We start from the raw sequence: 22,049 nt of genomic DNA, 5'->3' as shown, positions 1-22,049 counted from the left end.
CATCAAGGAAGACAAGCCAATCGTTATCAAAAATAAATTTAGCTCAATACAAGTTGCTGATGTTCCATACAATAACCCTAATCCAGTTGTAATTGAAGAAGTTAAAGAGAAAATTCCGCCAATATTTCTTACTGAATACTCTGATTATATTCATGAGTTAACTGTGATTAAGCGTATTGTTGTTAATGACTATTCGTTCAGTAAATGTTGAAGTCAAAACTGGTATATTAACTACCCACTTAACAATAGATTTGCCGATAAAAAAAGCCAGTGAAAAAGCCGGCTCAAATATAACAGTAAATTTGCCATTAAAAAAACGCCAGGAAAAAATCAGCATCTGTTTAAATACCTAATGCATTAAATCGCTGAATAAAAACCTGAAATCGATAAAAAATTTCCAGCCCAAGTGGGGATCGAAACCAGGACTCCCGCTTGACGATCCAATGCTCTAATGCAGCTATCATTGCAACGTGGATATTTCGGTTTTCAAGCAGTATACAATATACATGTACCGCTTTTTGTACTTTTATTCTATTTTTTAAAAAGAAGTTGTGAATACCCATTGCACATGTGCACTATAATTGGTGAATAAAAAACAGCTGATTTGTGAGAACCGGCAGTTCGGCAAATAAAAAATTCTGCCATTCGCTGGTCAAAAACGGCTGTTTAAATGGCTGTTATTATAAAAAGTATTTTCTAACTGGCGTTTTTTCTACAGCAAATTTACTGTCATTTTTGCGCGCCTATTAAACGGCAAATTTACAAAAATCAACTAGCATTTCGGCTTAACCGGCAAATCTCTTGTCAACTGGGTAGACCCATTAAAAAATTGTACCCTTTAGAATTTAATTTTAATTAAAGTAAAATACATATTTTGTTTCTTGTTGGGAATGTTGCAAGTCTGATAATTGCTGATCTCAGTTGTGATTTTTTGGAAGATGATTCCTTTTTGAAATTAAGCTTCTATTTAAAAATGTACAAATAACACAAAGAGCGAACTGCACCCGAGCTTTTCAGGATGGGATAATGAAACCGGCACTTCCTCCAATTTTGACAAAATTCTTTCTTGCTGATATATGGACACATTTTATCAATTAGCCTTAACTTCCTCCGTAGGATCAACTAGTACATTATTGGTAAAGTCGATCGGACGAGGAGCTTTTCCATGGAGAACCATGCGTAACGTCTTTCATCAGTCGTAATACATGTGCGGCTTCCAAAATTGCGGGCTCGATTTGATAAAGGCTCGCGATGAGTTATTATAATAACGAGGGCTGTACTCAAATTAATTCCTAAATAATTTTTTCTAAAAAAAAAAAAAAAAAAATTACTGAGAAGAGACTCATTTTCACATTACATTTATTTTTTTGTATGTAAATGGTTTTTTTTTTCAATTTGAAGAAAAACTCACACATGACATTTTATGGAGTGATGGGCCAGAGAAATAGGCTATTGGACCCCATGTAACGGTAAGAGAAAAAAGGAAAAACAAAAGAGGAGATAGAGGGACCCAATAACAAATTTTATTAAAATCAAACGATTGGCAAATACTTTTAAAATTAATAATACAGTTTCATTTTGTGGTTCCCAATTTCCACCAAACAACACTTGAAATAGTGCGATTCGCCCCCTCCTCCCATCAGCAGTTTTCAAGCAACATCTCTGCCAGAAGGATGGTAAAAAACACCCCAAGCACAAAAGAGTCCAATAATGACAACATTTAGGTAAATAAATAAACATCAAACGAGGTACTTACAATTTAGGTATCTGAATTTTATCGGCGTCGTTTTGTCTACCAAAATCGTGCCACGGTCGAGATCTACTAGGGGGCCCGGTCGCCGAAGCTGGAGAATGTCCTGCCGACCCGACTGATGTCCGGCCACCAGCAGGATCGCCCAGTAACGGTGTTTGACACATTTCTGCATAATCAAATGACTGAAACAGACCACGAAAAAACAAACACATTGATTACATTATTACGTATACTCGTACACATGTGGATCTAGGTAACTCCACATTCTACCTACATAATTATTATTATATACCGCTCGTCAGTACACACCCCAAGTATTTAAATAATTACGTACGAATAAGCATACGAAATTCGACCACAAGAACAACAAACACACACACGTCAAACGTTATACGACTTTGTTTTTTCATCCATCCTAAGTATATAAAATATCCTCGGAATGTGTAAATAAAATATAACAAAATCCAAGCCGATGACATAGTATTCGAGATGTTTGGCCAGATAATGAAAATGGACGTGGTCGCGCTCGTTCTTATGGGCAGTGGGCACACACGCTCATTCGACTGTGCACGACAATCTCATCGCCATGATCTCGACTTTTTTTTTAAAAAAAAACTTTTTGGTACTAAAGCTTAACCGACATCTCGTAATACCATTTTTTCGGTGAAACGAATTCTTTACTGTTGTTTTCCTTCTCTGTCTCTCTCTTCTTCTTCGTTTTCTGTTCTTTTAACGTGAATATGAACCGAAGCCCGCCATACCTATACCGGTGAATTATTTAATTATCAGAATGTAACGATCTGCTCAAAGATATGCGGGACCAGCACCACGTCGTTAAACAGTAAGTACGTAAGAATAAAAATAAAAATATTTTTTTTTTAAAAAAAAAGAGAGGAAAAAAACCAACTTGGTGCTATATTTTTTTTTTTTGTCTCACAGTACACTCAGATTCGTTCGTATGGTTGCATATATGTACTCGTACCAAACTAATGTACATATACCAATACTGAGAGGCCAAATTAATGCCTTACATCGTTATTCTGCTCAATCTCTTGTTATCTTTCACGCCAAATTGATGACTTCTTTCTGTCTCCCTCACATTCACTCCATGGCTCGACTTGAATAAGTAAATCGCTGCTTGCAATTTTTTCTTTTTTTGTCACAAGTCACAGCGATTGGAATCATTATGTATGTAGAATCAGATACACACGAGGAGTGAGTAAATATACGAGCATATATTATAAGCATATGGACATAAGTGGGTGTAATTTCCATTGCCTCCGCCGCACCGCCACCGCAGCCATCGCCACCGTTGCTCCGCCAAACGCGGGTATTCATTTTACTAATAAAGATTCGCCGACATGATAATAATCGGAGATGTTATGAGCACTGTAGAATGGTATTTCAAATCCAAATACGATGAAGAACCTCTAACGTAGGTATAATCAACATAAAAAGATGCTTAATCGTGCGTAGTAAATCCCCAAGAATCATACAAATACGACGTGTTATAGGCAAGAGAGGAGGGGAAGGGAGGTGATTCGAGTATAGTCTACCATATGCGAAAGTATAGGAAAAGACCACTCTTATATTTTTTAGGACAAATTTGAAGAATCAGAAAAAATCTTTGCAATTATGAATTTCGAATTTTTTTAAAAATCGTCTAGCTAAATATTAATTTACCGGAATTTCAAAACATTGAAGTGTTGTTTTGATATTGAAAAACAAGTAAAAAAATGATACATAGAAAAAATAGATCACAATAGTAGAAACCATGAATATTTTCAAAAAACTAAAATCAAAAAATAATGAGGTAAAGCCGTTCAGTTCAGGGGTCCCAAAAATAATGTCGATTGTCCTTTTTTTGACGTCACAAGGAACAGAATTGATGACGTAAAAAATGTTTGGCATCCAGGATTTGGTATTTCTAATCAAAATTTGAAGTTGGGGACTTTGAAACACAAATTTTACTTTTCAAAAATTAAACACACATGTTTTTTCGGTGGAAGGGAGGATAATTCATTAAAAAAATTCTGACTACGACCCAGCAATATTCTGCTAAAATGTCAAGAAATTGAGATTACACTCTTTCCGATATTTTAATTGCAATTATTTTTTAAATGGTCGAAAAAAATTATTTTCAAGACAATTGTCCTCTGAAAGATCAGTTTTAAATCATGGATAGGTACGATTTTCGCTCGAAAAAAATAATAATAAAAATTTTGAAAATCAGGCAAAATTTGAAAAATCCATCGTATTTTTTCAAGTCCTCAAAAAATTTAGACAAAATAACATTACAAAATCAAATGTAGGTACTTACTCAAAATTTTGAGAAAGTTTTCCCAAGTTTTTGAAAGTCTGACAAATGATATCAAGAACTCGACAGGATTTTTTCCAAGTTTTCAAAAGTGAGTTTGACCAGGACTAATGCCTTAAAAATCAGGTTATTAAAAATTTTGAACAGCCCCCCCCCCCTTTTCACACAAAAACATACTTATCGAAGTCGAAATATGACAAAATATTTTCATACTGAGATGATGAGAAATTCAGATTTCTGAATTATTACAAAATTTCAATTTGTAATACGAGTATTTTGATTGACAGCGGAGTCATATTATTGACTGTCCTTCTCCTGCATCATTCGACCCCCCCCCCACCAATAAAAACAGGAACATTTTCTCAATTATCAAGACTTTCAGGAAAATTATGACACTGATTCTTTTTTTCTATTCTTACACACAGAAAAGACGTTCTAAAAATGTTGATTTGAAAAAAATTTTTATCAGTCAAAGTTTCTTCAAATGCTTGCTTTTTTTGTCGCAATAAAATCTGCTTAATTCGTCGAAATTACAGAAAAATTATTTTTTACCAGAATTATCAAAAAAGTCTTACTCTTGCTTTTATTGTCGCTCAATATCTGTATGTTTTTTTTGTCATAAATTCAAATAGAGAATCACTTTTTTATCAAAATTATCAGAAAAAATGTTGCTTATTTAAGGTAAAAATTGCAAAAAATCTCATACTTGTGTAAAAACTGTATAAAAGATCAATTTTTCGCACTGATTTCCAGATTTTTTTTCATCAAAATTATCAAAAAGTGTTGGTACATTTTTTTCCAAAATTGAAAAAAAAGGGGGTTTTCTGCAATAGAGGCATTAATAACTTAATAAGTACCTATCTACCTGCACATGGTGTCTAACAAAACTCCCAAACAAAAAATCAGAACTTATTCATGACTTTTTCATGACCCATTTTTCACATTTTTACCGCATAAAAATACCCCCCCCCCCAAATTGAATTACTTGAAACTGCGAGAAAATTTTTTTCAACTTGTAGGCAAGTAGGTGTTTCAGTTTTTTCATTTTTCTGATTTGTGGAATAAATTTTTCATTTTTTCATTTTTTTTTCATTTCATGGGCTTTTTAAAATTTTTAAAAATGTGTTTCGAGAAAATTCATTACTTTTTCATGACTGTTATGACCACCTACCAAAATTCATTGTTTTCTCATGACTTTCATGAGTCAAGATCATTAGACACCCTGCTACACGATTTTACGACAATTTTGACAAAACGAGGGTTTCATTTGCAGTGTTCACAAAAAAAAAATTCTCGTAATCTGGGCAAAAAATTTGTAATTTTGAAGAACTGATCTTTTTTGCAATTTTGAAGAATTATGATGAACCAGTCATTTCCACAAATTCTGACAACAAAAATCAGATTTTTTCTAAAAAAAGTGGAATTTTTTGCAATTTTTGGCGAAAAAACAAGAATTTCTGGGAAGTTTGACCGACAGAAATCTAAATCTTTTTTGTAATGTTGGTAAAATGAACTTTGGGAAAATTGGTCATTTGGAAAAATAGCAACTTGGAAGTTTTCAATTCAGAAAAATGTACGAAGGGGAATGTCCGGGAACCATTTTTGTATACTTTTGGAATTTACATTCCGAATTATGAAATTTGTCGTACTCGAAAGTCAAAAATTGACCATCAAGTTCCACAAACAAAAAAGTATTATTTTCCAAGTCGATCAAACCAACCGACAACTCGTATCCCATACAATAAGAACATAAACAACAACAACAACAATAGCTATAGCAAAACGCATACCACCTCTCTGCACTGCATGTACAAATACATATCGTAAGGTGTTTCGATCTCCACACTACACCGGTATTACCTACAATCAACAATGTAAACATAGAAGCAGAACATACCTGTTGAATAGCGGTTTGATCTCTAGGCGTAATAGTATCAGCTCCAATTCCGCTATCGGGCGAAGGGAGATCTACGGTGAGGCCGGCGGCGGAAATGACACCTTTATTGTTATGATAAGCGGAAGACTGTCTAACATATCGTTCGACGAACGAGGCGGTCGCCACGGCGCTGGTATTATTCTCGGTATTATCGGCGTATGCGACTTGTTGCCTAACCTGCGTCGTATAAGGGCCTTGATCCGATCCGAAGTACTCTCTGTAGTAAGGATCTACGAAAGCTGAGGTTCGGCCGGCAGGCGTCGTGATGTATCCGGTAGCGGTGGCCAGGGCTGTCGAAGACGTGTACTGGTTGTGATCGGCGTAGGTGTTGGGCGAGGGTGAACCGCTCCCCGAATGGGGTTGGTTGGGCATCGTGGCGAATATATGGCCGCTGTACATGGTGGCCGGTTTCAAACCGTCTGTAGTGATGAGTTCGATGGGCGCTGAAGGGTTGATGTCGCTGGTGATTATGGAAGAAGTCGACGACGGCGTGCCGTTTATCGATCTGCTGCCGTGCTGCGGCGATTGTATGAATTCTTCTTTGATCGAAGCGTTATTATTCACGACGTCGACGACTAATTCGGACGAACTGCTGCCCGGAGCAACGAGCACGACTTTTGGCCGACCTTTGGACGCATCGACCGCGTTCTTATTCCTATGATGACTGAGATCTTCGGGTTCGCGTTTGATTTGAGGTTGATGGTGCAAGAACAGGCCCAAATCGCTCAACTGGTTCGGGTTGATTTCCAAGCCGCTGCTGCTTATCACACCATTTGGACCTTTTAGCTGGCCCGAAAGTAAGGTCGCCGGACTAACAGCTCCACCGTTTGCTGACGTCGTCCTGCGCAAACAAACAGAAAAAAATACGCTATCGTTAGTGATCGACATCGATTCGGAGCATTTTTCCGTAATATTGGAAAAATTTTGTCATAATATACCTATATTAAGTCATCGATTGTAAGACATAAAGCTATACACTATATAATAAGAGAGCGACGAGTTATTTTGCGTACTGTTGCATAATACAACTTATATATGTGTATGGATATAAAAGTATTTGTGCGATACCTCTTAATTATATCGATATTATTATTTAATCAGCGCCCGATAAATAAAAAAATATATACGCAATGGACGTTTAATTGGGTCGCGCGACGTCGTCACATATTTACGCAATACTGTCGCATATATGCACACAAACGGTAAGATAATAATCCCTCATATCGGTTAATTATAACATTGTCGCGTTTTTTAATTATCGCTTGTTACAGGTGATAATGTCGCTGCTGCCTGACTAAGTCATGTACCTATACAAAATCATTCACTCTCGTATATACATATCTACCACAACATAATATTGTTTAATTAGTCGTCTGGTGAACTCCGAAATTAACAGACCAGTGCAGAAGTTGAGTCAAGTGGTGATAATTATAAGTTCTGGGAAAAAATTTCAAAAGCAATCGATTTGGAAATGCATATTTAACCAAGGAGCCGTAATAAATTATGGTGAAGAGGAGAACTTGCCTCAGATCGGTTGAAAAAATATGCAAGACCATCCACAATATATTTCCATCTGTCTTGGAGCGAAAAATTTCAAATTTGTTCATTTTCCAAAATTTTTGAAGCATTATATTATTACGGTGTCATCAAAATGCCTCTGTGATATAAAAATGCCTAAATTTTTTAGGGAAAATTTGCATTGAAAAAATTTTTGAGGTGAAAATTGACATTTGGAGGGTTGTTAACAGAGCTGTGGGTCTGAAACAATCCTGAAACCAGAACCAATTGTATTCCAATTCAAATCCAATCCTAAAACCAATCCCAAAACCGAAATCTTTATTTTTCTTGATCTCAAAACCGATAAAATCCTGGGAATTGATATAATTTTGAACCCAAAACAAACCCAGAACCAAAATAAAATCGTTTCGGTTTTGGGATTACAATTTTTGCCTTTTTTTCTGCGATTTTATTTTGATAAATTGTCATTTTACATCATTTATCATCATTCATTCAGATTATAATAAAAATTACTCGACAAACTAAAACTAATTACACTATGAGGCTGGCTTGTCGGACCAGACCAAAAAACTGGACTGATGACTGCAACCAGAACCAGACCCAAAAATGCACACAAGACTGAGTGGACCAGACTGGACCTTGGGCCTCTAAAACAATTTTATGTAAATATTAACCAAACGGATGACCCTCTTCAGAAAAAATAACAGGGACAGACCGAGACCAAAGTCCTTTCTAAAAAATCGGACCAATGACTGTGGTTTGGACCTTGGTTATGTCCAATTTTTCAAATTTATAATGCCATTTTAGATGCTTATTTCGAATAAATTTCTATTGTGATTTAATTTCTTTCGAAGTTTCAATGTTTTGAAAATAAAAATCCCATTTTTCAACTCATTTAATGTGTTAACTGTTAGGAAGCTTTTTTCTTTCTGAAAAATGAAGACCATTTTTTATATCTGGGCTGACCCATGACCACAAAGAAAATTTCTGGTCACGACTGGACTGGACCAACCGACCAACCTACAAAGACAAAAAATGCAGAACCACATGACCAGACCGGACCATTTGAAATCTCCAAACAAAGACCTTGATTTTGGAGCAACTGCAAAACCTGAGCAGTCCTACAAGTGTGCCATTAGGTTCCCCATGTCAAAACATCTCATTTTTTAGACCCCTTGCAAGGTCTATTGGTCAATTTGGGCTTAATGATTGAAATGAAACTCCCAAAACTGGAACCGATTCATTCTGGAACTGAAACAATTTTATGAATCCCAAAACCATAATGAAAATTTAGAAGAACAAATCCCGAAACAAATCCAATACTAAAATGAATAAATTTCAGTTCTGAAACCAAAATCCAATCCAAAAATCGTTTTGGTCCCACATCTCTGGCTGTTAAGCATTAAACCAAAACAGGGCTTCAAACCTGTACTTTTTGCAATAGGAGTATTTTGTATGGGTACAGATTTTTTCCCACCAAAAATCCAGTATACAGGTATCAGGTATGGGGTATGGGTAAGTATTCAATCCATTTTGAATTTTCTTTATTTTTATTTTTTTGTCATTCTGGATAAAATATTGGTGGAATACCTGTATCAAATCAATCTATTGGGTGGGTAGATATTCCTAGTTTCATTTTTCAGGTATGGGTACACAGAAATTGATAGATTTTTATACGGGTATTTGGGTATTCAAGGCACCGGTATGGCCCTAGGTATGGGTTCAAAGGCCTGACCCAAAATGATTTTGGTTTCAGTTTCGGTTTCAGGTCTGGATTTCAAAACTGGTTGAATTCAATTCTGCTATTTCATACTGGATTTTGATTCCGGGTTCATGAAAAATGAAATAACTTTGGTTTTGGCCAAGTTCCGACAGATTGAAGTAGCATGTCCAAATAAATTCTGAAAAACTTTCATCAATACAATAAAAAAATGAGAGACCAAGAATCAAGAAAAATTGGACACCTGAAAGATTATTGGTCAATTTCTTCACCTTTTTCTGATTTCAGGAAGTAGGTAAATTGGAAAATAAAATGAATTTTTGGTGAAAAATACAAGCCACAGGACTTCCAAAGTCCAAACATGTTCAATTTTCAGTAGGCACCACTTTGTCAATATTAAGCCTTTTTGAGCACTTCTGTCACTTGTAATAACCTATCAAGACAGCTCGAATCTTGACCGAGCGACAAAAAATTTTTCAACTGTCCATCTTGGGATGAATGTGAATATTGACAAATTTCAGAACCATACCTAATTACACATCACAAAATTTCTCCCTCCTCTCAAAGCTGAAAAAAATGAACTCAAAAAACCCAACATTGAATTCTACTTCCATTCTCTAGAATCCTTTCAATTTCACCAGTCCATAATTAATTAATCTTCCTTCAGGTACTACCTTTCAGCTAACGTAAATTCATTAACGGGCAAAAGCCAACTAACCAAAGATTCTGTATGGGAAAAGATGAACGAAAATTCCAAATGCTCGAGAAGAGCACGACCCTGGAAGTAATCCATTATACGATTTTAATAATAGAAAAGTCGATTTGTTTACAGTGCGTGTTTTTCCTTGACATATAATCCGGCAGGTAAAGTCGAGTATTACGCGTATGGTATAAACGTAGGTTATACATATAGGATCCGATATATAGGTACATGAAAAACACTCCAAACGTATCCATCCTTGTTGTATGGAATCTTTTTACATATTTATAATTACAATTATAAATGCATATTCGGAACTCGCGTGATTACCGCCAGTTAAGACAAATTTTTTCAGTGTAGAAATCTAATTAATAAGACTCCTACCTATACGTAGGTATTCCAACAGCGTATTATGATTTTATATACCTAAATTTTTAAGCTAATGTTCCGCTTTGCGAACAAAGCCCTATTATTTCCAACACACCAAGTTACACATACACAGTGGTCATCAACGTCCACGTTGGTTCAACGCCTATGTATCTTTAAGACATATGAATTGACCATAGAGGTACCCCTGTTCTGGAAGGACTATTTACTTATTAATTAGAAATATTAATACACGTGAGAATCATTCTGCGAGTTTGTTAAATAATGTTAACAAAGCGAAAAATCTGAGTAGGCATTCGTTTCATATACGTATTCGTATTACATAAAAATACTCGAGATGCACTCATCACGTTCAGGTATTTCTATAAATATATAGTGCCCCAGTTTAAATTTTTTCCTCGAAAAAGATACCACTGATTAGATCCTCTCGAACATGAAAACTAATTCAAGTTGACACATTAGTCCAATACCTACATTAAGGTGTTAAAAGATTAATTTAAAAATTCGTAATAAAGATTAAAAAACGTGTCATCGCCATCCCATCTCCTTTAGCACATCGGTGTGGTCGGATCCTTTGTAATATAAATTACCCCTGTCATCGTCATACCCGACGTTAATATTTTATCGTTGTTTCGACTCGATGATCGTATCGATACATCAGAATGGAATTTCATACCACCTTTAAAAAAAAAAAATGATAATAACCAGTTTTCAATAATTGCGAAATATTTTTTCGGTCGTGTTTTAGGTAAACAATTTATGGGAAGTTGTTAATGCGAAAATTAACCCAACATGGTATTCCTCTATCTATAAGTATCTATACATTACATATGCTAGTTCCAGAATGCATTTCATTATTTATACAGCATCATCTGACGAATTAATTTTAATACTTGGTCCAGAAAGTAGGACGGTATAAGGTGTGTTGCCCGGAACGCAGATTGTGCTCAAGAAATAACGCTACCGCCACGCTGCTGATGCCTGATGCCATTTTATCGCCTCGTATTGTCGATAAATATAACGAATAGACTTTTCACCGCATACAAATCAGCCTTAATGTGCTTTTAACTGGCAATCTGACAATGCTTCGGGGTATGGCTGATTCGGAATTATGTACTTACAAGCAATTTGTCCCGACAAGATGCAGATTTCTTTCACGAGGTTTTTGCAATAATGCTAATTTTTATCTCGAAAATTCAGGCATTTGTGAATAACGTGGGTGTTAACGCTATCGTAATGAAATATTGCGTCGAAAATCTTGGAAAATCGATAAATTTCTGCAATTGAATAATTAGAGAAATTTTATTTTTATGAAAGCATTTAAATATTTGAATTATTCTGAAGAGAAATGAAGAAACAAATCTGAAAATCGTGTATCATCACAATGTGCATACTTCTCAAAATTTCCAATAGAAAATTTTGAAAATGAAAAAAATTGGTCAAAAAATCGTCATCACTGATTTTTAAGAATATTTTAGTGCATTCAAATAAATTTTTGAGATCATCACCAATTTTCATCTAAATTTCCACATTTTTTCATCAATTTGGGCGTCACTTGCAAAATCAAAAAATAACTTTTAATTTCAAGGTGGCTCATTTTTTTAAAAAAATTTCCAAGACTTGGCAACACTTCTTTAAAAATCCATCTTTAATCTCTTATCTCATCTACGCAACAAAGATCTTGATAAATCAAACTTTAACGCACGTATCTGTCGAGAATACCTTAAAATCTCCGCATACAAAATCATTCACGATATTTCGAATGTTTACCATATTCTGCGCTGGTAAACAATGCCTATACATGATTAGGCGATTTTTTTTCCCTCGCTCGTCTAAAAATACGTATCGTTATGACCGTCGGCAATCAATTGATCTCTCATTACACCTCACTATATATCGTGGTAATTTTGGTCGACCATACGAGAGAAAAAATAGCATAGCACTTCCCAGACCCCGGTGAATCTATTCGACGATAATTATCTCATACACGCCGTCGTGTTTACCTATAATTGCGTGCCAACCGCAAAGCTTTATCAATTTCGTAAAACGTCATTATCGTGGGCTCTGTTCTCTGATACGTACGATAGATACATTCTCAGCGTATTAAGGAACCTCAGCAGTTAGTCAGACACACACGAATCATAATATATAATATGGAACCTTGTTATGGAAAAAGGCCCAAGTACCTAATTCTGACCTCTAATGCCTTTTTCTCTCTGTCTTCGCGTTCACGAATACCAGCTACACCATGTAAACCTATGATTTTCTCTGATCGTCTAATTTACAACCAAGAGCTATACGAGAGAGTCGATAATCGGTATTACCCAAACAACCTGAACCCTTTTCGGAGCCTCCTACATTCACCCTTTAACGCACCCCTGTTAACATGTATCTATTTCCAAACTCTCAAACCACAACTATACAACTGAGCATACATGGAGAAAAAAAAATACTCGTTAATTTTATTCATGTTTACTTATCACTCATTGTTATACATTTGGCAGAATACGTTACTTATTAAAAATGATACGATTCGGATGCTAAGATAAGAGAGTATTGAATACATAGTCAAAGAGGGATTGGATATATGTGCTGAAATGTATGTTGGAACAATTAACTACAATAGTACAACCATTATCGAAAGATGTTACTGTGCTATAAGTAAGAGAGGAAGACCTTTTGCAAATGTTCTAATACAACCAAGGGGGGAATAGCTAAACTAAAGCGTAGAAAATGTTCGCATAATTACGTATTCCAAAAACCGGTTTCCGCTTTTTACAGTTAAAAATGAATTTAACTAGATTACTGTTCTCTTGAAGAGAGCAATGAGCAAAAAAAAAGCACACGCGAGACAGTTGGTACTCAGTCTCTCGGTACACACACGATATGGTGGCGTCAAATTCGAAAATTTGTTCGCAGCCTCGGGTGCTGCCTATGGTACTAGGTTTTTTGCAGCTTAGTGTACTTCGTATACTTATAAACTGCAACGCGAGCGATTAATATGAAATATTGCCTTTGTAAATGAGCGCGAAGAAAACTTAAAAAGCAAAAACGCATTACTTCAACTTTCTAATGTTAATTTAGGACCATTACAAATCGCGTTACCTGCATCGTCACGTTACAGTATCATTTAACGGAAATGTTAATTTCGCCACGAGCAAGTGTATATGTATATCGCATGCTCGAGACGTTTAAAATAGCCGAGAGCATTTTGAAAATTAAATATCAACCAGAGAGCAGGGTAAAGGGGAGGCGAAAAAAATACCCAACCACACATCGGTATACATAAATATCGTAGTATACCTCCATCTCTGCTTAACTCGCCGAGATGTAATTATAATAGAAAAATAATCGATAAATAAGTTGGCATTATCGCATGTACGGCGATATTTTCTTCTTAACTTGTAAAACGGTTGGTTCAAGGTACTAAAATTACATTAATTAAAAAATTTCTCGGTAAAATCGATTTACTATAATATAGCGGTGCGACCTACATGTCGACCTGGAAATTTTTTACAATTTAACATCTCTCCAGCATCACTCATGTCGCCCATCCGCAAATTCAGAACTGCGAAACCCATCCTCCCAACTGACGATGGTGGGCTTCCATGGCCGGAAAAAAAATAGCCGTTACAAGCTCATCGTCAGAGTTCTTACGTAGATACTACAGAAGAAAAACGCCGGCTTGGCCGGGACGCATCTTACAATGTTTATACACGTTGAAATCATTCGACATCCGGTCGCTCGTCGTAATTTCAAACTACATGAAAACAACATTAGCGAAACCATTTAAAAAATGAAAACTAATTGGGCAATAAGTGACGCCATTTTTTTAAAAACGTGATTATTTTTTTTCCTATTTCGTTTATCGTATGTGTAGAACACCTATGTGTATGTTATGTAGGATGTCTGACTATATAGATATGATTTTTTATAGTAAGTGTAGATCTGCGTTTGTGTACCCGCACTTTGCCGCCTTTTCACCCTTTTTATTTTTCCATCTTCTCTTCTTTTTTAATCGATATAATAATTTGACTCGATGGGTCGTCGTGAATCATGGGCCATTACAAGTGTTCTTGTTCATTCGATGTAAAAGTAAACTAGGTTTCATTATGTGGATTATTGGACAGGGTGTGAAATTATTTAGCCGAGTGCACGAATTTAAAGCTGCAATACAAGGAGAAAATTTCAACTCAGAAAAGGTGAAAAGAAAAAAAGTGAAATTTGTAACCTGAACAAGGCAGAAATAATGAAAAAAATGGTCCAAGGAATCGCAAATGTCTCTGAAATAAACAATCGAGTGTAAGATAAACAATGCAAATCTGTTCGAAAAAAGAAGGAAATAATTATTTGCCTGCATTCATCAAACCAAAATTCAAAAAAAAATTTCATCTGACAGGACGAATCTCAAGACAGGAAAAAAATCAATTTTCTTTCAAATCAAGAAAAATGATTCTAATCTTGCTCAAAAGTCAGAGGAAGATAACGTCATAACTTACCAAACAAGGTAAAATTCCTCAGGTAACATAAAAAAAGGCAACTCATCCAAATTGGCCCCAAAAAAATAACAAAAGCAGACGCAAAATAAAACAAAACAGGTCAATTCCAAAAAAATTGAAAATGAGCCAAAACACTGAAAATTCTCACTTCTGAACCCCCTTCCTCCCTCCGAACTCTCTCATGAAATAGTTATTTCAGAATCCTTCCATAATTAGGAAGTCTTTAATTATTCGATCAAGTCCACATTTTTTTTCTGAAATGAGAAAATCGGTGAAAAGAAAGTAGGCAATGAAACCAAAAAAAATTCCTGATTTTTCAAAATGATCTGAATTCTAAAATTTGGTCCCTGCAAAAAGTACCTAAGTACTCAAAATATATCTACAAGTAAGAAAAATTTTAGTCAAGCTTGAAAAGAAACTAAACATTATTTAGAAATTATTTGAAATAAATTTTTTGAAAATCAAATTCAACACATCATAAACATTGATGATGTAACTCAAAACCAAAGCTAGGCAATTTAAAACAATCTGATAAAGTGATAACATAAATAAGGCAGATAAATATTTGAAAATTTTAGTAAAAAAGTGAAGCCAATGAAAATATAATTTTAGTCAGGTACTCAAGATAACCGTCCCAAAGTTTGGCAACCACTTCTTTATAGTCACAGGTCTAAAAGAAAGTTCTGTGAAGGATTTCAGAATCATAAACAAGGCAGAAAAATAATCAGCAAACTTGAAAGTTCACAAATAGTCAAACACTCAGGTCAAAACCTTTAAGAAAAAGCCAACCATTAATGCAAAAAACATGTTGTTTTTTTTTTCAACTAAAAACCTACGAGTAATAACCTAACCACAAGATTATTTCCAACAATTTAGTAACATGAATAAGTAAGGCAAACAAATTTCCAATGAAAGTATTCAAAAAAATTCACACAATTCAATTGCAATAAAATTAAGTAGGTATTTTTGTTTTATTTTGTAGTTGGTTTTTTCTTGGGGGGGGGTCAACGTAGTTCTCTCATTCCCCCCCCCCCCCCCCACACACACACACACACAACAAATAATTATACCAAAAAATTTCAATTGAAACAAAATTCTTCTGACTTCATTTTTTAGATTTCATCATGCTTCATAAGAGTGTCTCTGCTACTTTTTCCAAGTTTTGAAAATTAGAGATAATGGTGAGATTGGTAACCAAATGACCATGAAAATTTTAGACCTTTAGCCCTAAAAAAGGCATAAATCTGCAGCTTCAAAATTGAAAAAAAAAACTAGAGAAAATCATTTGCTAATTCAATATTTTTTTTTTACAATTATTTTGAAAGGTGATAAAAAATTATTCAAATCAGTTTTGGGTGAAATCTGAATAAAAATCCTCCATCGAGCCCCCAAAAAGTCGATCAAAAATCAAAACATTGGTAAAAATTGCAATCAATGAAAATCTGCTGCATCTGACTAAATCATACACACTTATTTTTGGAGCCACTGAATGAAGTTTTTCAAAATTTCCCAGCTCTTTTCATTTTCTGAAACCTGGAAGGTGATTGTAATTCATTTAGAATCCAAACATGATTTTTACCATCATTTTTTTTCAAATTAAAAAGTATTAAAAGCGATATATTTTTCTGTTTGGCCATGATTTAGCTCCCTGATTTTGAGTAAGAGAGGGGTAAAAATCTTTAACACATTCGAACAATGAAAATAACCAAATCTGGAACTGTGAAGTTCTACAGAACTTTTTTTGGAAATCAAAAATTCAACATCAAAATATACAAACAGATCAGTAACACAAACAAGGCAAAATCAATCAAGATTATCATGATCAAAAAATCCCCCCCCCCCCCAAAAAAAGCTCCATACAAACAACGGTGTAAGTAACATACACAAGGCAAACCTAATCAGTAACATAAGAAAAAAGAATGTAAACAAATCAGTAACACAAACAAGAGCGAAACCAATCAAAATTATTATGATCAAAAACCTAATCAGTGACGTCAAATACAAACAAACCAGTAACATAAACAGGGCAAATCCAATCAAAAACCCAAACAAGTCAAAACTCAAAAGCACACAAATCATAGTACATAACATAACACAATCAAAGCAAAATCAGTCATTGTGATTACCATGTTCAAAAACCTAAACAATGTCGAATGCAAACAAATCACTGAACATAACTATAACATAAACAAGGCAACCCCAATCAAAAACCTAGATACACTGAAAATAAACAACCCAGTAACACAAACAAGGTAAACCCAATCAAATTATAAAAATCAAGCAAACATACCCCAATCAAAAATCCCATCTTCACTCTGCTTTCTCTTCGCCACAAAACACATAAAAGGTAATCTAAACAACAAATCCGCACAAACTTACACTAAAAAACAGTCAAACACTCGGATCAAAACCTTTACAAAAACGCCAACCATACCGCAAAATAAATCGACACGATGGCAAAGTTCGCCATTGACTTTGACAGCACAACACACCGCTCCAGATATCCGCAGCCACAAGAGTCTCTAACTACACGAAAGAAAGGTGATTTATGAACAGCCTCGTACATCGACTTGTACACCAGCCACTGAGCCACCAACACAACAAATCATCCCTAACACTTGTCAAACGTCTTAAAAACACCTACCACGTGCTCGAGAATATAAACACGACTCGACCGTTCGCTCGACGGTATCGATACCTGGGGCGGGGCGGTACCGTGCGGGGTAAATCAACTAGTAGCAACCTCGCGTCGGGTGCACAACCGACAATGTATGTCACTTTGCACCGAGAGTGGTTTCCGCAGCACCCGTTGCTGGTTGTATGTACGATTTGTATATGTACTAATACCTGTACATAAGGCAGAGGTAGAGAGAGGGGCAGGTTACCTGTATAGTATTTATTAGCAAAACATTACGACGACTCGTACCTAGTACAACTATACATACACGAGTACGAATGACCGGTAGACTAGATAAATAAGTATAGTAATTAGTCAACGAGAGGCAACAACATCCAGGCGATTTCCTTGATATCTTTATTGGCGCGCGGTTAAGTCTATGCAACAATAATAAATCGCCGACTAATCGACAATTGGCGACAGTGTATTTCAATATCGTGATACGATCGTGATGGGTAGGTAAATTTGCATAAAAAACCTGCAAAATGGCAATACACGATGCACATCGTCGTCATTTCTATTGCACCCCGAAGGCTTGCACATACTCGTAAATTGGAATGCGCAATGTTTAAGCTGCTGCAGAGAGTGCAGATGTGTGAGCCGAAAAAAAAACAGGTTGGGTTATTGGCCCGTTTCGTTTGCTAACAACAAAAAACACGCTAATTCCATCCGGACTGTCTTTTTTTTTTAATCTAATAAAAACTGGTTTACAATTCCAGCGTAGGTATATTTATGGAGGAAATCGTCCGTATAAGTTTTTTCCTTCCCTGCCTTCCTTGCTTTCGGTGTCCTCGTCGTCTTCGTTGTTTTTCACTCTCTCGAATCGATGATTCTTTATAGTACACATTATATACAGGGTGTTGGAATTATCTGTTTTATCTTATCTCTATACCTCTATACGAGTATACCTGTAGTACCAATGCTCGAGATGATTCTTTTTAAATGTCATTAGTTTAGAAAGTTGATTCCATCCTTTTTGTGATATGTAACGATACAAGATGAGAAGTTTCCAAGAGAGTTGGAGAATATCTACCTACTTATGTATATATCGCAGAGATACAGGCTATACACAATATCCAATGTACATATTATAGTAGATGCCCTCTAAGAACACACGTGTATGTATTAACACAATCTGAATCTAGTTTATTCTCATTAAGCTCTAAGAGCGCGTCTATGTCTCTGCCAACGATGGCCAATTTATATTTTTGAGCCAATTAATTCAAACTTGGGAGTTATTTTTCTGTCTCTTTTACAGGATATGGAGTATGCTGCGCGGTATGTTTCTTTTTCTTAAACGCTGATAATTATTTAACCCGCATGGGAGAATACATAGGCGCGAGGAGCGCCTCACACACACACACACACATAATATGTACATTTATCTCTTATTTTTTTTTTTCAAACTTACAGCTTCGTTCTCTTCTTCTATGTATATAGGTGTACTTATAAGAGCAAGAGTATTTCTTATACATATTCTTCTTAATGATATGTAAATTCCACCAGCAGGCGTAGGTACCTGCGACCTGCGTAGTGTCATTTACCAACATATACATGAGAACAATATCTACATATAATGGATTTAGCCACACCAGCTTAACACTAATTCAACACTTGACAAATCCTTCGACGTGCACAGAACAGAAGCTAAAACCGACGCCACTATTCCGGGGCTCAACCTATATAAACGCCTTCGACTCCATTACATCGACAACAAACATCGTATGTACCATAACCTTGACGTATACGAAATAATTTTCACAAAATTGCTCCACACACACAAATCGATACACATATATATCAATCCGAATATCTACATGGGTATAATTACCATCGAGAGTTCCAAGTCCGCGCCTATATATTCCAAAATACCATCGTAATTACCCTCTCTAATCGAACTCGTAATCTACAAAGATCGCCTTAAGGTGTCACCATTGTTTTATAGTAAAACGACGCTGGCATCGTTTCATCGTCTTTGATTTTCAGAATAATTTTCACGCAATCACGCAGCTCTGTGTAGCTCTTGATGTTGGGCGATTTACGACCCATGTAAAAGAGCAACATTGTTGGCGGCGTGTACACGGTAGTAGTTTTTTTTCCAACTTTGATTTATGATAAAGATAACACACATACTATATACAACATTGTACATAACACCTGGGTTGTATGTAGTAGTCATCATCGTACGACGACGACGACGACGACCATGCTACAGTGTTTTGCATTCTTGTACAAAAGTATCGTTTACCATTTGCATGAAAAATACCGAAACGAATTTCATAGCACAATGCTGTACAAATTATGTGCAAATGTATGGTGCCTAGTCTAACATGAAAAAAAATAATGAATGCGATAATACATACCTACAGAAAGAACTGCAGTTATCTCTCTAAAGCACTATATCAAAAGTTTTTCTTCCCTTTTTGTCGTATATTTTTAAGAAGGTGAGACTTCATATTTTTTTTCTCGCTTTTTAGAATTAGAAAGGATGGGAAATGATGGGATAGTTTGGAGATGTAAAATGGTACTGTGTTGTATAAGTCAATGTCATCGCCTAGACGAATATCGCGAATAGATTTTTGTACGTATAATGCATTGTAAACTAAAGGGCACGTAGCCTATGTATGTTAACAGGATGAAAAATTATCCAAAAAATACCCCGAATGCGTGCAAAATTTAGTATATTAATTCAAACGAGCGAGGGGACCCAGGACCGAGAGTTTCGATCAGTGAAACAAAATGCTAAACAAGGTGGAAGCAAAATGCACTAAAAATTGAAATCCCAAGGAATATTATTTTGTAAAATCACCAAGAAATGTTCAAGTTGAGAATTCTGTCAGGTGACTCGAACAAAAAAACCATTGATCTTGGACACATTATGCACAATAAAACAATACCTAACATAAACAAAGACTATCTCAAACATGAACAGACAGTAAGAGAGAAGGCACCACAAAGGTGAGCATGACGAGCAAGAAAACCAAAATAAATAAACAAGGAAAAAATCACACAAAACAGAGACAAGAAAAAATAATATAAACAAGGAACATTTTGAATGTAAACAATCAAAATTGGTAACCTAAACGAAGACAAAATAATACAAACAAGGAAAAAGAATATAAACACAAACATTTCTCATATAAACGCTCAACATTTGTAACATAAACAAATATAAACAACGAAAAATGATAATAAGCAGAAAAAGACAATACAAAAAAGCGTAATTTTAACACTAATCATCAGCATTTGTAACCTAAACAATGATGAACCAAGTGGAAAGGAATATAAGTAAATCAGAAGGAAACATTGAGAATGTTCAGAGTGAAAACTAGTAACATAGACAAAATATTTAGACTAGCATAAACAAGAAAACAATAACACAAACTAGGAAACATAACATAAACAAGGAAAAAATAACATAAACAAGGAGAAATATCATAAACACAGAAAAAATAAATTAAGCTGGGAGAAAATAACAAACAATCTAGGTTTCAAAAGTAAGCCATCAAAATTTGTAGTATAAACAAATATTTTGACAAAAGGTAAGCAAGGAATCATAAGTATTTTTTGTTGTAAGGAACTTTGGCAATCAAAAAAGTTTGAAAAATCAACCAAAAAGTAGCCATAAAACAGCCAAAAAACTTGAAAACGCCTGCAAAAAATTTTAATGCAAAAAAAAAACAATTATTATTGACCAAACAGTGATACATTTTTACAACTTTTGTCAAAAAGTGAAACTTTTTCATAACTTTTTGGCGATTGGGGGGGGGGGGGATTGAACTTTTTTGATGGATATTTTGACAAATGGCGAGACTTTTTGCTAATTTTGACTCAACGTAAGACTATGACAATTTTAGCCAAAAGCTCGGCTTTTTAGTAATTTTTGGCAAAATAGCGAAACTTTTCAATAAATCTCAGCAAAAAAGCGTGACCTTGGCAATTTATGAAAGACAATAAAATTTCAAGACTTTTTAGGGATTTTGGTAAACATTGAGAATTTTTCAAATTTTTGGCAGAAAGCATGATTTTTTGACATTTACTTATTGACAAAAAGTGATGATTTTTCAGAATTTTTGTCAAATTCCGAGACTTTTTCACAACTTTTTGTAGCTGAAAAGAGATTTTTAAGCAGTTTTTGTAAAATAATGATAATATCAAATTTTTGCAAAAAACAACAATAATTTTTTAAGCAATTTTGGCAAGATATTCAACTTTTTTGCCAAATTTTCAGATTTTCACAACAGGTTGGACTTTTTGCTACTTTTGGCCAAAATTTCAAAAAAATTGTAGTGTTTGCAAATATTTGTCTAAAATAAAAATTCCCTATAAAAAAATGAATTGATGACACGAAGATGACTAGAAATTCACTTCTCTGCCACTACCCCCCCCCCCCACAATCATAAAAAATTCGTCGATTGAAAGTTCAATTTTTCACTATTCTGGTCTACTCATGTTTCAAAACCCACTTTTCATCCTCCAAGACACCACAACTTTTGACCCTTTCATTTCCTGGACAGATCCAGAATCAAAATGGGCGTTTTT

The 22,049-nt window shown here is 35.0% G+C and overlaps 1 protein-coding gene across 8 annotated transcripts in view; it reads right to left on the bottom strand.

The window, feature by feature from the left end:
- grh (grainy head) overlaps nucleotides 1-22,049 on the bottom strand; it is a 270,619-nt gene that overhangs the window by 75,305 nt on the left and 173,265 nt on the right. For all 8 annotated transcript variants that reach the window (XM_065361999.1, XM_065362003.1, XM_065362002.1 and 5 more), the window contains 2 exons: nucleotides 5,968-6,847; nucleotides 1,757-1,935 (listed from right to left, as the gene is read on the bottom strand). In XM_065361999.1, the coding sequence (XP_065218071.1) occupies nucleotides 1,757-1,935; nucleotides 5,968-6,847 (1,059 nt within the window). The remainder of the gene's footprint in view (nucleotides 1-1,756; nucleotides 1,936-5,967; nucleotides 6,848-22,049) is intronic.

The sequence above is a fragment of the Planococcus citri genome, chromosome 4 (assembly GCF_950023065.1).
Source record: "Planococcus citri chromosome 4, ihPlaCitr1.1, whole genome shotgun sequence".
In the NCBI taxonomy this organism is placed as follows: Eukaryota; Metazoa; Arthropoda; class Insecta; order Hemiptera; family Pseudococcidae; genus Planococcus; species Planococcus citri.
This window is presented reverse-complemented; position numbering and strand designations above follow the sequence as displayed.